The 15,377-nt window shown below is 51.8% G+C and overlaps 1 protein-coding gene across 1 annotated transcript in view; it reads right to left on the reverse strand.

The window, feature by feature from the left end:
- Positions 1-15,161, reverse strand: part of CORO7 (coronin 7) — a 63,690-nt gene extending 48,529 nt beyond the window's left edge. The window contains exons 1-6 of the mRNA XM_053554314.1: positions 14,984-15,161; positions 10,854-10,950; positions 9,629-9,703; positions 5,158-5,228; positions 4,660-4,840; positions 1,766-1,842 (exon numbers count right to left, since the gene is read on the reverse strand). Of these exons, the coding sequence (XP_053410289.1) occupies positions 1,766-1,842; positions 4,660-4,840; positions 5,158-5,228; positions 9,629-9,703; positions 10,854-10,950; positions 14,984-15,043 (561 nt within the window). The 5' untranslated portion in view covers positions 15,044-15,161. The remainder of the gene's footprint in view (positions 1-1,765; positions 1,843-4,659; positions 4,841-5,157; positions 5,229-9,628; positions 9,704-10,853; positions 10,951-14,983) is intronic.
- Positions 15,162-15,377: the final 216 nt, after the last annotated feature.

Below are 15,377 nucleotides of genomic sequence, written 5' to 3' on the forward strand. Positions count from 1 at the left end.
CTTGGTGTCCTTCCTTGCCCAACTTTGCTGGTAAATGGTCTCAGACCCCCAAGGAGGAGGTGTTGGACCAACATACCAGTGACAGGGAGCAGAGCAGATCTCTGGGGAAAAAAGGGGAGGTCACAGCCACAAAGCAGTCACCTTTGAGTCCTGCGGAGACTTTGCCCAGACTGTCTTCTCTGCCTGGGACACCTAATCCCTCCTTCTCAACCAGAGCTTATCCTTGAGGACTGGCCCTAGCCCACTCTCCTGGGAAGCCAATCCTAGCAAAGCTAAGCCCCAACACATAGAGGCTGCTGAGGGGCCACAGCCAAGTCTTGTTACACCTTGACCCCCAGGTCTCAGGCCAGTGTCTGGAACCCATAATTCAGGGAACAACACAGGGGAAAAGTGATAAAGACTGGGAAATGCAGCTTCCACAAAAGCAGAGTAATGAAGAGAACGCTGGAAATAGGGTCCCTGCAAGTATTTAGAACCACAGGTACAGGGGCACTCACAGCTGGTCCCCTCCCCTTCCTGCTCCATTCCCTCACCCCTATCCATTATTCACCCAGAGCACTCCACCTCAAAGGTCACACAATGGGGTGGTGCTTGTGGCTCAAAGGAGTAGGGCACCGGCCCCATATGCCAGAGGTGGCGGGTTCAAACCCAGCCCCGGCCAAAAACTGGAAAAAAAAAAAAAAAAAGGTCACACAGTGGCCCATATCCCCCAGAGATTTGACACCATATCCTGAGGAAGCCCCTGGCCCAAGGTCTCAGGCCCCAACCCTGCATTGGCTTTCCTTTTCTACCTGTTCCCTGCAGGCTGTTATCCTGCCGGCCACCCTTCTCAATTGCTCCTGAGGCTCCCACTGCCTAATGAGCAAATCCACACCACCACCCACCTTTCTCCTTTAGCCTAGAGTCTGGTCAGAGCCCACCTAGGTCAAGACTCAACTGACACCTCCGCTCAGACATCTCCAGCTATTGCCAGCTCCATAATGCACCTATAGCTGCCCCTGGAGCAGGAGCAGGTCCCTGCTTAAACACTATGGTGCCCCTTTAGCTGCCATGCCTACCATGTGTCCCATCTCTCTAGTGGGCCTCTCCTCCTGAGACCAGAAGCCAGCTCCGTGACCCACCATGCCTCACACCCCTGCCCTCTACCACCCCATTACCCCCTCCTCCCAAAGGGCTTCCACACCCACCCCGTCTCAGGATGGCACTCTCCCCCCAACTCTTCTGCTCACAGACACTGCCCACCCTGCCATGCTGTCCACAGGGTTCCAAATGCTTATCTGCTTACCTCTTGGAGCCACCTACCTTTCTCTGGCCTCTTACATCTCTGCTTTCCCATTGCCCCAGTACATTAAGTACAGCCCTTACTCACCAGCCTTGGCACCTGCCTGCCCTGCCCCTCTCCAAACATCTCAGAGCACATGTCACAGGTCTGCTCATCCATGCCCAGCAGCATGAGGCTAATATGAGCCTCATGGAAAGAAAGGCAGCTCAGACAAACCAGACAGGTGGCCAGGTTTGGCTGGCTGACGGGGGAAGTGGACACTAAACAGCACAAACTAAGTACTTGCATCAGCCAACATGGGGCTCTTAACTGTCAGGGACTCAGACTTAGGCAGGATGGGGGCTTCCAGATGCAGATGTGAGCAGGAGGCCCGAGAGGCAGCTGGGGTAGGAGCCCATACATGCCTATCCTAACCTTAGGGCCCGGTGGCACAGCCCCAGGTGCCTATACAGAGCACCCCAGCATTCCCACCTGCCTGCTCACCTTACATGCCGTGCCCACAAGGGCTCCATCTCGGCTCCAGACGGCACTCTGCACCAGGTCCCCATGGGCCGCCAACTCTGCAGAGAAGCAGCCAAGGTAAGGGCCTGGGCAATGAGGGCACCAGGGAAGCAGGCACAGGTGGGCCTGGCATAGGGTAACTCCCACGGGAAGCGCAGCAGCTTGGGGAGGTCCCTTTCAGCTGGAGGGAGCTCCTTCCAGATACTCTGTACCTGTACGCACAGGCTTCTTCCTTCCGCCCTGCCCTCATCTGACTGTGCTGCCACCCAACAACCTTCTCAGGATCCCTGCTCCATGGCCCAGTTCTACTTTCCTCCCAGGCTCACTTCTAATCACTCCCCCAAATCCCCCCACCCCACAGGGTCACTCTTGCTGTGGGCCTCAGCTCCCGCCATCTCTGCTGCCTCCCATAGAGTGGGGTGGTAAAATATGTCCTCTGAAACTCCTGTTATGGGTTGAATTGTGTTCCCCCCACCCCAAAAAAATGTTAAAGTCCTAATCCCCAGTACCTGTGAATGTCACCTTGTCTACAGAATCTTTGCAGATGTTCAAGTTAAGCTGAAGTCTGCAAAGTGTCCTTATGAAAAGCAGAGAGATGTACACAGAGGGAAAGCCACATGAAGACACAGAGAAGATAACCATGGACAAGCCAAGGAATGCCTAAGGCCACAGAAGCCGGAGAGAGGCTAGAACAGACCTTCTCTCACCTCAGGAGGAAATGACAATTGCTAACAACTTGATCTCATACTTCTGGCCTTCAGAACTGAGAGAATAAATTTTAAGCCACCCAGTTCATGGCTCTTTTTTATAGTGGCCCTAGGAAGCTAATCTACCTTCATTCAAAACGTGGAGCCGGCTCGGCGCCCGTAGTACAGTGGTTACGGCGCCAGCCACACCCACCAAAGGTGGTGGGTTCGAACCCGACCCAGGCCAGCTAACCAACAATGACAAATGCAACAAAAAATAGCCAGGCGTTATGGCAGACGCCTGTAGTCCCAGCTATTTGGGAGGCTGAAACAAAAGAATCGCTTGAGCCCAAGAGTTTGAGGTTGCTGTGAGCTGTGACACCAAAGCACTCTACCAAGGGCGACATGGTGAGACTCTGTCTCAAAACAAAAACAAAAACAAAGGGAGGATGGGCGGAGGGAGGGTGATCGGTGGGATTACACCTGCAGTGCATCTTACAAGGGTACATGTGAAACTTAGTAAATGTAGAATATAAATGTCTTAACACAGTAACTAAGAAAATGCCAGGAAGGCTATGTTAACCAGTGTGATGAAAATGTGTCAAACGGTCTATAAAACCAGTGTATGGTGCCCCACGATCACATTAATGTACACAGCTATGATTTAATAATAAACAAACAAACAAACAAACAAAAAAATTAAAAAAAAACGTGGAGCCTCCTCTTGGGTGTAAGTAGGACTTAGTGACTTTTATCTAACAGAATCTGCTGGAAATGATAGCATGTGGCTTCCTCTTCCTCCTTGCTCCCTCTCCCCTAGACTGTTCACTCTGGGGGGAACCAGCTGTCGCATGGCAGGGCACTTAAGTGCTCACAGGACTGAGGCATCCTATGAGGGCACCATTGTGGAAGCAGAGCCTCCAGTCCCAGTAAAGCCTTCAAATGGTGGCAGCCCCACAAAAGACCTTGAGCTGGAACCCCCAAATACCTGCCCCTTGGGAGCTATCGGATAATTGTTTATAGTTGTTCTAACCCCCTACATTTTAAGGTAACTTGTTCTGAAGCAATAAATAACCACATACCGAGATTTACTCTCCTGGAATTAATGTCAGCCCTGTCATCCACTTGCACTGTGGCCTTGGCTAAGTTAGTTAATCTCCTGAGCCTCATCTGTACCACAGGAATGACACCTTCCCTGGGGATGCTGTGAGGCAGAAGTGGAGAGGGGTCATCGAGCCCCCATGGCACCTTCTATTTCATGCCCTTATCCCCCACAGCACAAGACAACTCCACAATGGGCACCAGGTGAATGCCCAGTGACTGGTCCTGTTGGGAGGGAGTCTCTAGGACTCCTGGTTGTACTCTTCACAACCCTCAGTTGGCAGGGCACAGGCCTCTAGGTTCCAGCCCTGGAGGGTGGGTACTTAGTCCACTCTGGACACTATGCACAACCCTCTGGGACAAGTATGTCCCTCAAGTTTTTCAACTCTCTGAGCCTCTGTGGCTTTACCTCTAAAACAGGGATCGGCAGGTCAGGGAGGACCCTTGGCAGAGAACTGTGTGAAGTCATCACAGTGCACCTCTGAGCTCAGATGCCTGTCACACTAGTGCAATCATGACCCAGGGGGATGACCCAGTGTGTGATCACCCACAAGGAGGCTGGGGGGAAATGTGCATGTAGGGGTGGTACTCTAGCAGCAATAGCTTCCTCTACCATGGTGGGAAGTCAACAGTTTGTTTTTAAAACCGAAAACAATTTCTAGAAATAAATGTAAGGAAATTATTTAGAAAAATGGAGGAAAACAACAGAAAAAAAAAAAAAATACAAGGGCGGGGCATGGTAACTCACGCCTGTAATCCTAGCATTCCAGGAAGCCGAGGCAGACAGATTGCCTGAACTCAGGAGTTGGAGACCAGCCTGAGCAAGAGCAAGATCCTATCTCTACTAAAAATAGAAAAACTGAGGCAAGAGGATTGCTTGAATCAGTTTAAAGTTGGTGTGAGTTATGATGCTACAGCACTCCCTTAAGGGCTATAAAATGAGATTCTATGTAAAAACAAACAAACAAAAAATCAACAGCTAAAATTGCTGAAAATAGATGCCTGCATGGAGTAGAAGGGAATGTCAACAAAGAAATGAAGTGTGTCTGGACAGGGCTGCCTTGGAGGGCAGGGCAAGGTGGCCTGTACCTGCCAGAGGCTGCTGCTTGGATGCATCCCAGACCTTCGCCACTGTGCCTGCTGCGCTCACCAGAATACCATCTGAAGTAGGGTGGAACTGCAGTGCGGCCACTGGGAGGTCCTCCTCCAGCACCACTCCAGGCACCGAGGGCAGGGCCTGGCCTGGGGTGGGCAGTCGCCAGAGTTTCACCTATGAGAAAGTTGACATCTGTGAGCCAGGGTGGAGGCCTTGCCACTTCCAGGGAGCCTTGCCTAGTGCTGCCCCTGACCTCAGTGAGGCCCGTGCTAGAAAATTGCTCCCACCAGACATCCTCCACCCGTCAAGGACAATTCGTCTGCCTCTGCTGCTGAGGCTGGGAGCTGCATACCCCACACTGGGGAAAGGAGGGAAGGAAAGCGAACTCAGGAACTACATGGTATGGTCAGAGGGTGAGAAAATACGAGAGTGGGGCAGGAGCCCCAGCCTGGAGGGGACACGGAACAGCTCTTCTACCTGACTCCACTCACCGTCTTATCAGCTGAGCCCGTGGCCAGGAGGAAGTCATCAAAGGGAGAGAAGTCCAAGTCGGTGACCAGGTCTGTGGGAAAAGGATGGCTGAACCCACTGGGACATTCTGCTTCCAACCCAGCATGATCCTCCCCAGGCCAAGGGCTTCTGAAGTGATACCTTCCACCACTCCAAAGCAGGGCACTTCTGGACACAATGGGGACACATGCCACAGACCCATGCCTGATACACGTCCCCAGGAGACCTGCTGACCCAGAACAGCCAAGGGCCCTGGCATCAGGAGGTAGACAGGAAGTGGACAGGAAGCCCCTTGGATTATAAGGCACCTGCATGAACGAAGCTGCCCAGCCCAGCCCCTCCTAAAGTGACACAGCTAGGCTGCTGCTTCCATTGTGGAAGGTCCCCAGGACTTCCCAGTAAATCCATTTTTAGCCTAGGTAAGCTGGAGTTGGCGTTAGTTCTCTGCAACTCAGGAACCCAAGCAGCTCAGCTCAGGGGGTGGGGCAGAATGACTAGAGCCCAGAGGTAAAGAGAGGCTGCTGGTCTTGGGGGCGGGGGTAGAGACAAGGTGTGGAAGGCAGCAGGGTGAATAGGGTGAGACCAGAGTTGCAGGCCTGCGTCACCACAGCCAGAAGCACAGCCACCACCCCTTGCTATCTGTCCCCAGTAGGGCTGAGGAGGACCACTTTCCTTCTAGCAGAAGGAAATAGGGAAGAGATGGGGCAGATGTGGATAGGCATCCATGGGATAGCCCCAGCCTGGAGTCTCATTGGCAAGACCATGATAGACCTAGGCCTCTGCCACCCTCACCCTGGGGGATCCTTGCTGGGCAGGGCAACCCCTAGCCAAGTATAGCCACCAGCTCAAGCAGTCTGGTGTCCCTGGGGGATGAGATGTGGTAACACAATTGAGGCATCTGAGCACTCAGCACATACTAGTGATGTGGTGCCAAGTGCTAGGCATGCAGGGACCTCACCAAATCCCCATATGGATCCACTGGGTGGTACTGCCACAGCATCTCCAACTGAGGGATGAGGACACCAAATTCAGAGAGGGCAAGCAACTTGCCCAGAGGCACACAGCAAAGAAGAGGCAAGGCTGAGGGTCAGGCCTAGGCAGCCTGGCTCTAGAACCTGCACCCCTCAGGATGACATGACACTGCCTTTCCCCAGCAGACCAGGCCCTCAGTTGCACCCCAGAAATGCATCCCAGATATTTCCCGTGGGTCTGTTCCCCTGGTGCTAGGTTGGAAGGCAGAAGTGATCCTCAGGTAAGGGGACAAAGGGACCCCAAAGGCAAAGCACCCTCTCCCACCACCAGCACCGCCAGGGCAAGATGGCACCTAGTACCTGCAGGGCAGCTATAGCCACAATGAGACTACAGCCTGCCCACAGAAGCCTGGTCCAGCTTCTGTTTGGAAAGCCCTAGTAACAGGGGCTCATCACCTTGCAAAAGACCTGGGCTGTCTCCTTCATGAGTAAAAAGCATCAAAAAGGACTTGGCACAATGGCTCATTAAACCAGCACTTTGAGAGGCTAAGACAGGAGGATCACTTGAGGCCAGAAGTTCAAGACCAACCTAGGCAACATAGCAAGACCTGTCTCTATTAAAAAAAATAAATAAATAAATCCAAAGCAAACATATGTGGATCAAATAGACATGGATTCACTGAGCCTCAGTTTTCTCAGTTAAGTTTTTTTTTTTTTTGTAGAGACAGAGTCTCACTGTACCGCCCTCGGGTAGAGTGCCGTGGCGTCACACGGCTCACAGCAACCTCTAACTCTTGGGCTTACGCGATTCTCCTGCCTCAGCCTCCCAAGCAGCTGGGACTACAGGCGCCCGCCACAACACCCGGCTATTTTTTTGTTGCAGTTTGGCCGGGGCTGGGTTTGAACCCGCCACCCTCGGCATATGGGGCCGGCGCCCTACTCACTGAGCCACAGGCGCCGCCCGAGCCTCAGTTTTCTTAATTGAAAAATGGGTTATTTTAAAACTTGCTTTGAAATTAGATGAGAAAACAGAGTGCTTACACATGCTACAACATGCATGGATCTCTAAAACATTATGCTAAGAAGTGAAAGAAGCCAGATTTGAAAGATACATATCGTGAGTCCATTTCTGGAAAAGGCCAGTCTATAGGGCAGATAGAGGCAAAAATTTCCAGCAAAGGGTGAGGTAGAAAATACTTCAGGATTTCAGGGCCACGTATTTTCTATCACAACTACTCAACTCTGCAGTTGCAAGAAAGCAGCAAAAATCATACATTAATGAACAGGTATAGCCATGTTCCATTAGAGTTACTTACAAATCTGCCTGGATTTGGCCATGACAGTAGTCTGCAAACACCTGCTACAAAGGCAGAAAGCAGATCAACAGTTGCTAGAGGCTGTGGTACCCTAGCATTATAGACTGGAAATAGATTAAACACAGAAGGGCCCACAGGATCTTTTGGGAATAATGGAAATGTTCTAAAATTATATGGTGTTGTATACAACTCTATAATCTTAATAAAAAATCATCAAATTAGGTTCGGCACCTGTAGCTCAGCAGCTAAGGCGCCAGCCACACACTCTGGAGCCGACAGGTTTGAACCCAGCCCAGACTGCCAAACAAAGATAACTACAACAAAAAAAATAGCTGGGCATTGTGACAGGCACCTATAGTCCCAGCTACTTGAGAGGCTGAGGCAAGAGAATTGCTTAAGCCCAAGGGTTTGAGGTTGCTGTGAGCTGTGATGCCACAGCACTCTACTGGGGGCACCAAAGTGAGACTCTTTCTCCAAAATAAATAAATAAATAAATAAATAAAACAATAAAACTTTAGCTGGGTTCAGTGGCTCACACCTATAAATGTAACACTCTGGGGGTGTGTGGCGGGAGGGGCGGTACCCTTGAGATCAGGAGTTCGAGACCAGCCTGAGCAAGAGTGACACCCCATCTACTCCACTAAAAACAGAAAAATTAGCCAGGCTTGTGGTGGGCACCTGTAGTCCCAGCTACCAGAGAAGCAAGGCAGGAAGATCACTTGAGCCCAGGAGTTTGAGGCTGCTGTGAGCTATGCTGACACCATAGCATTCTAGCCTGGGTGATAGAGTGAGACTGTCTCAAAAAAATTAAAAAAGCTTTTTTAGGGCAGCACCCATAGCTTAGTGGGTAGGGCGCCACCCATAGCTCAGTGGTAGGACGCTGGCCACATATACCAAGGTTGGTGGGTTTGAACCTGGCCTAGGCCAGATAAAACAAAGACAACTGCAACAACAACAAAAACAATAGCCTGGCATTGTGGCAGGCACCTGTAGTCCCAGCTCTCGGGAGGCTGAGGCAATAGAATCACTTAAACCCAAGAGTTGGAGGTTGCTGTGTGCTGTGACTCCACGGCACCCTACCCAGGGCAACAGCTTGAGACTCTGTCTCTCAAAAAAAATAAAAGGCTCGGCGCCTGTGGCTCAAGTGGCTAAGGTGCCAGCCACATACACCTGAGCTGGTGGGTTCAAATCCAGCCCGGGCCCACGAAACAACAATGACGGCTGTAACCAAAAAAATAGCCGGGTGTTGTGGCAGGTGCCTGTAATCCCAGCTACTTGGGAGGCGGAGGCAGGAGAATCGCTTGAGCCCAAGAGTTGGAGGTTGCTGTGAGCTGTGATGTCACAGCACTCTACCCAGGGTGACAGCTTGAGGCTCTGTCTCAAAAAAAAAAAAAATAATAAAAATAAAAACATTTTTTAAAGAGACTAGATGAAAAAATGCAGATAACATTCTTAGCACGGAGAGAGCCCTCCACAAATCTTCATTAATAACAATAATCATTGTTATTAACTGCCACCACCACCATCATCAGAACCCTGCATGGGTGCTGTTCAGCAGCCTTAGAACCAAGGATCAATAGGCAACTGGGAACTGAGGCCAGAGAGCCTGGGCCCAGAGCTGCTACAGCTGGCCAGGGAGAGGCGAGGCCAAGCATGGGTATTCCTCAGCCTGAGGCAAGCAAACTGCTTCCTCAGGTGGGCAGGCTGCCAGGTGGACTGCTGGGTACCCCCAGAAGCAGCTGCTGTGACAAAAATTCTCTTTGTGAGGGCCCATCTCTAGCCGTGTAGCCCAGCACAGCCACCTCCTTGGAAGGCCCTGAGAATGCCAATGTGGACGGGTGCCCTACTGAGCTCCAGGAGAGAATGCAGGGCCAAGAACCACACAGGTTTGAGTCCTCAGCAGTGACAAGGAGCCCACACCAGCCTGCAGCTGGCAGCCGCACATCACCCTCCACTAGCTCCACAACCTGCAGCAATGGCTACCTGCCTCTGTGCAGAGGCTGGAACCCTAAACCCCAACGCAGCCTCCTAAGGCCACCATCTCTCAGAGAATGCACAGCAAGAACAACGAGAGAGACCTGGCAAGTCATGGGGTGTAGGATAATAGGCATGGAGGGAGGTGGGCAAGAGCAAGTTCTAGGCTTCCTGGTCAATCACCCACTTACCTGAATGGCAGCCCAAGTGGACCACCTGTCTCTTATCCTCTCCTTGGTCTTCCAGAGGCACAATGCCCAGCACACCTGTTAAATAAACACAGGATCTCTGACTTTGGGCCTAGAAGGGACCATGTACCTCCCCATCCAGGGGTTCCCAGAGGAGACAAGACCCAGGGCCTTGGACCTTCTCAAAGGCTCCACCAATCACAAGACCACTACTTTCTGAACATAGTGATTGGCCCAGGGTTAGACTCTTGGCTCATGCAAGAACCATCCATGCAATGGATGAATGGAAGACATGGGGAAAGAGGTTCTCTGTTCATATTAAGGGTCAGATCAGAGGTCAGCTCAAGGTCACTCTTCCCACCTTTACTTGAGAAAGAAGCCAACACCAAAGGCAGCAGAGCTGAGGGAATGAGTGAGAAGTCAGGGCCAATAATACATGTGAGTTTCTGGACACAGTTCTGTCTGAAGCCCCCAATTCATAGACAAGCCAAAAATTATCCATTTTTTGCTTAAGTCAGTTTGAGGTCTGAGCTATCACTAGCAACCAACAGAGTGCCAACCAACACCACTCAGGCTTTTCTTTTCTTTCTTAAGACAGAGTCTCACTGTGTTGCCCTGGGTAGAGTGCTATGGCATCACAGCTCACAGCCACCTCCAACTCTGGGGCTTAAGCAATTCTCTTGCCTCAGCCTCCTGAGTACTTAGGACTACAGGTGCCCACCACAATGCCTGGCTATTTTTTTGTTGCAGTTGTCATTGTTGTTTAGCTGGCCCGGACCAGGTTCAAAGCCACCAGCCTCAGTGTAAGTGGCTGGTGCCGTAACCATTACACTATGGGCACTGAGCCAACCTAGGCTTTTCAAATCGTGTCTTCTTACTGACCCTGGCATCCCTGGACCCATAGATGAAGAGGAAGAAACATATGGGGACAGCTGGAAACAGAAGCGGCAGTCACTTCCCAGCCTTCCTAGCCATGTTCTTGAAAACCATAATCAACATGGTTTCTATACACACATGTCCTAATCAAGGTCTCTGATTACTGCACTTTGGCCAGTAAGTAGGGGTCCAAGGCCCTGTGTGGTGCTTACCTCTGAGCAAACCATTCCAAGTCCCCACTGACAACACCTCCCCCCTCACCAAACCATTCTAAGTCCCCACTGATACCTTCCTCCCCACCCTATCTGGGGTGAGGATGTTTGAATCTCCACATCCATAGCCACTCCCCTACCTGAACGGTCTGAGTTGAATGCTATCAAGCTGCAGCTTGATTTGATGTGGTTCCCACATGAGGGGGTGGTCCCAGCCCGAATGTCATTGATCCAGGCCTGCAAATAAAGAATAAGAAGTGTGTGGCAAGGATCAGGCCTCTCTCTTCCTACCTAAAGCAGGGGAGTAGAGCAAAATCCAGAAACTCCACCTTAAACCTATACCATTAGAGATGCATTCCTTTGGATCAAACCCTACCCCACTCACCCAGTCCCTTAGAATATGCAAAATGTTCTTAAAATGGTAACCTCAGTCATTAAGGAGACAATTTTGCTTATTAAGGCAGTTCCCTAATAAAAAGGAAGAGGCTGGGCAGCTGCCAAGATGTCTCAGCCCAAGAAAAGAAAGATAATCTTTCCTGATGGAGAGTCGGAGAAACCCCTGGTGCTGTCCACGTCACCTTTTCACTCGGCCACCCACTGGAAGCAGGCGCTCCTTTATCTGAATGAGCCAGTGCAAATGGAGCAAGACACTGACATTTCAGGAGAGATTATGCTGCTGCCCACCTGAGACAACCCGCATCGCCTGCATGTGCTGCTGCGCTACAAAGTGTGGGACCAGGAGGAAAAGACCATAGACTTTGCCATGGAGGACTGAGCATTACCTTTTCTCCCTGCTACCTCCCCAGATGGTCTGACCTGTGTGGGAGAGGGTAGGGAGGTCGGAGGAGAAAGGGAGAGTCCCATGATGCAAGTAGGGGACAACATCTGTCTCCCTTTTCCCTCATGGCTGGGGAGGGAACAATGATTTCAGTGTCTGTTTGAGGAGATTCTTCTGGCTGTGTTTATTTTAAAAAGTTGCCCTCTTGGCTCAGCACCTATGGCTCAAGTGGCTAAGGCGCCAGCCACATACACCTGAGCTGGCAAGTTCGAATCCAGCCCAGGCCTGCCAAACAACAATGATGGCTGCAACCAAAAAATAGGCAGGCATGTGGCGGGTGCCTGTGGTCCCAGCTACTTGGGAGGCGGAGGCAGAAGACTCGCTTCAGCCTAGGAGTTGGAGGTTGCTGTGAGATGTGATGCCACGGCACTCTAACCCAGGGGGACAGCTTGAGGCTCTGTCAAAAAAAAAAAACAAAAGTTGCCCTCTCAATGACAGATACAGTGTGCTTATTAATGGGCTTTTAAGCCTCAGAAGGATGTAGTACCAAGCACTTGCATTTCCAGTTATTTTGTTTTGTGGTAAAAATAAACACGAATGATTGGGCTGTGAGATAATAAATGGTATCATTTAAAAAAAAATGAACACAAATGAAAAATACCAAAAAAAAGGGAAAAGGCTGGACGGAATGGCTCAGTGAGTAGGATGCTGGTCCCATATACCAAGGGTGGCGGGTTCAAACCCAGCCCCAGCAAAACCACAACAACAACAAAAAAAAATAGCTGGATGATGTGGCAGACGCCTGTAGTCCCAGCTACTCGGGAGGCTGAAGCAAGAGAATCACCTAAGCCCAAGAGCTGGAGGTTGTTGTGAGCTGTGATGCCACAGCACTCTACAGAGGGCAACAAGGTAAGAATCTGTCTCTAAAATTAAAAAAAAGAAGAAAGAGGCTGTCATAAGAAAGCTCAGGTGGAAAAGGCTAATTGAGCAGTATATGTGTGTGTGTGTGTGGGGGGGGGTTTTCTGTTACAGGAAGAGAGAAAAGCAGGGCGGCGCCTGTGGCTCAAGGAGTAGGGCGCTGGTCCCATAAGCCAGAGGTGGCGGGTTGAAACCCAGCCCCGGCCAAAAACCAAAAAAAAAAAAAAAGAGAGAGAGAAAAGCAGAGAAAAGAGAAGCAAGGACCTCAGACTCAGCTTCCTCAAACATATTGCTAAAAACCTCCTCCATGTACCGGGAAAAAAACACCCAGGCTCAGAGGGAGGAAATATCAAGGCCTGGCCTCATCAGACCATGCCTCTCCACAAAGTCCCACAGGTGACTAAAAGATGCAGGCCACACATGTGGAGGCAGAGGAAAACTTTTTCTGAAACTGAGATCAGTGAGGTCCATGTATTTCTCCATTGGTGTCAAAGCACTGCTGGACCCTCCTACCTACCCCTGATTAAAGAGCACCCATATTTCCCAGTCCACCCACCTGAAGCCTCTAGGAAATCCCTTCCACCACCTGAAACTTCTATTTCAATGTTCACTTGCTACAGAACATCAGTACCTTGCATTATTTTTCCCTCTTGATTAATGTTTTCTGTATAAACACAGTGATAGGAAATATAGAAAGGTACTGGAGCCCATAGTGATAGGAAATATATTTGAAAAGGAGAACAGACCATCTGTTCTTTCACCTCCCTAACATAAACTGTTTTAAGCTCTTGCTGTAGTCCCTGATTCCACACCTATCTGTTTAATTTGCAAGACTGAGGCCCACCCAGGAGCAAGAACCATGGCCCCTTAAGCACTCTCTAGACCCTTCCAAGCAGTACTTACTGTACTCAGAGAGACTGCCTTTTTTTTTTTTTTTTTTTGATACAGAGTCTCACTGTGTCACCCTCAGTAGAGTGCCATGCTATAATAGCTCACAGCAACCTCAAACTCTTGGGCTTAAGTGATTTTCTTGCTTCAGCCTTCCTAGTAGCTGAGACTACAGGTGCACACCGCAACGCCTGGATATTTTTTGATTGTAGTTGTCACTGTTGTTTAGCAGGCCTGGGCTGGATTCGGACTCAAAGCAACCTCTAGCTCTTGGGCTTCAGCGATTCTCCTGCTTCAGCCTCCCGAGCAGCTGGGACTACAGGCGCCAGCCACAAAGCCCGGCTATTTTTTGGTTGTAGTTCAGCAGGGGCTGGGTTTGAACCGGCCACCCTCGGTATATGGGGCCTGCGCCCTACTCACTGAGCCACAGGCGCCACTCCCTTCTCAGTCTTTCAATGGCTCCTCATCTGCACTCAGAATAAAACCCAACTTCTTTCTGTGGCCTTCTAGCTTTGCAAGGACTGCTCTGGACTCATTGTCACCATGCTTCTCTGGTCACTGCCCTCTATCCACATCCATTCCTCCACTTTCCACTCCTCCACTAAGTTCCTTCTCAATTATCCTTCTGGCTTCAGCTGAATGTTACCTCCTCCAATCAGCCTTTCCTGACCACCCTATCGAGATTATGCCCCACCTCACCATTCTCCATTTTACCCCTCATGTGTGTTCTTGAACGTACTTATTAAAACTTGCAATGCCCTTGTTTGCTGGGTGTCTCTGTCATGAGGCTATAAAGCTACAGGAGAAAGAAAAAGCTGTCATGATCGCTGTTGTGATGCAGAAGAAACACGGCCCAGGGAACGAAAATGGAGCCTCTGTTCCAGGCTGCCCTGACGTGCTCTAGGGTCACTAGAGGTCAATTCCTAGGCCCAGTTATCCGAGGATACTCCCATGCCTTCTAAATAACACAGGAAGCAGCAGACAAGGGCTAGCATCATCCCTGAAGCACAACCCGCATCAGTCCTGCTGCCCTTTCGAGGTCCGAGGTGCTCCCAGCAATTGGCTCAGCTCTTCCTCTGGGTTTCACCTGCTCAGGCTTCCCCAGGCCCCACCCAGACCCTGGCAGCATCACCCAGAGTAAGGCAAGAGCTTGGCCCAGCAGAAGAGGAAGCGCTGGCGGAAACCCAAGGGAGGGGTGCGTGTCTGATGGAGGGGCTCCCTCCCTCAGCAGACACCTCGTACTAGCCGAGGCCGGGAGAGAGAAGGGCATCTCTTCCACACCCTAGCCCGGGGCAGGGGCGATCAGGAGCAGCGGGAGGAGCCGGGTTCCAGCAGCACCCGAGCCCTGGCTCCCGTGCGTGGCGGACCGGAAACCACGAAGGCAGGCGGCCTCGCAGGCCTTGGCCCTGGCCTGTTGGGCTGCGCAGCCTCGGCGGTCCCGGGGCGAGGTGGGCGAGCGGGACAAACAGCCAGGATTACCAGGGCGGCCAGAGAGAGTCACAGGAGCGCCGGACTCTCCCCTCCGGTGGCTACTGAACGACGTGCACAGCAGGGCCGAGACCTGAAGGGGGCGCCCTAAGGGAGGAGGGCTCTGGTTCTGGAGGTCCTGGTGAGGGACCCGAGCTGAGGGAAGGGCAGCCGGCCAGGACCAGGGGTGAGAGTGCAGGGCCTACAGACCGGGCTCACCTCGCGGCGGGGCAGCCGAGCCTCCGTGTGCCGGAACTTGGACACCTTAAAGCGGTTCATGGCGGCGGAGACGGCGGCGGGCAAAGCTTCGAGGAATCAGGAGTCAGCTCTCAGGTGCAAGCCCAGCAGCCGCAACTCCTGCTGCCTGTGGCCCCACCCGCGGCCCGCAGCCTGCGGCTACGCCCCGACACAACCTGTGGCCAATCGCCGCCGCCTCCGACCCGCCAGGCCACGCCCCCAGCTCCTTTACCGCCTCCCGCTACTGGCCCCGCCTCCAGGCCGATAGTGGCTCGGCCGCCCCACCAAGCCACGCCCCCTACAGAAACCACTGGCCGGCGCGGGTGGGAGGTCACGTGGGTCGCAGCTGTCCACCCACGCCCCCTTTGGTGAGTGC

The sequence above is a fragment of the Nycticebus coucang genome, chromosome 12 (genome assembly GCF_027406575.1).
Source record: "Nycticebus coucang isolate mNycCou1 chromosome 12, mNycCou1.pri, whole genome shotgun sequence".
Lineage (NCBI taxonomy): Eukaryota > Metazoa > Chordata > Mammalia > Primates > Lorisidae > Nycticebus > Nycticebus coucang.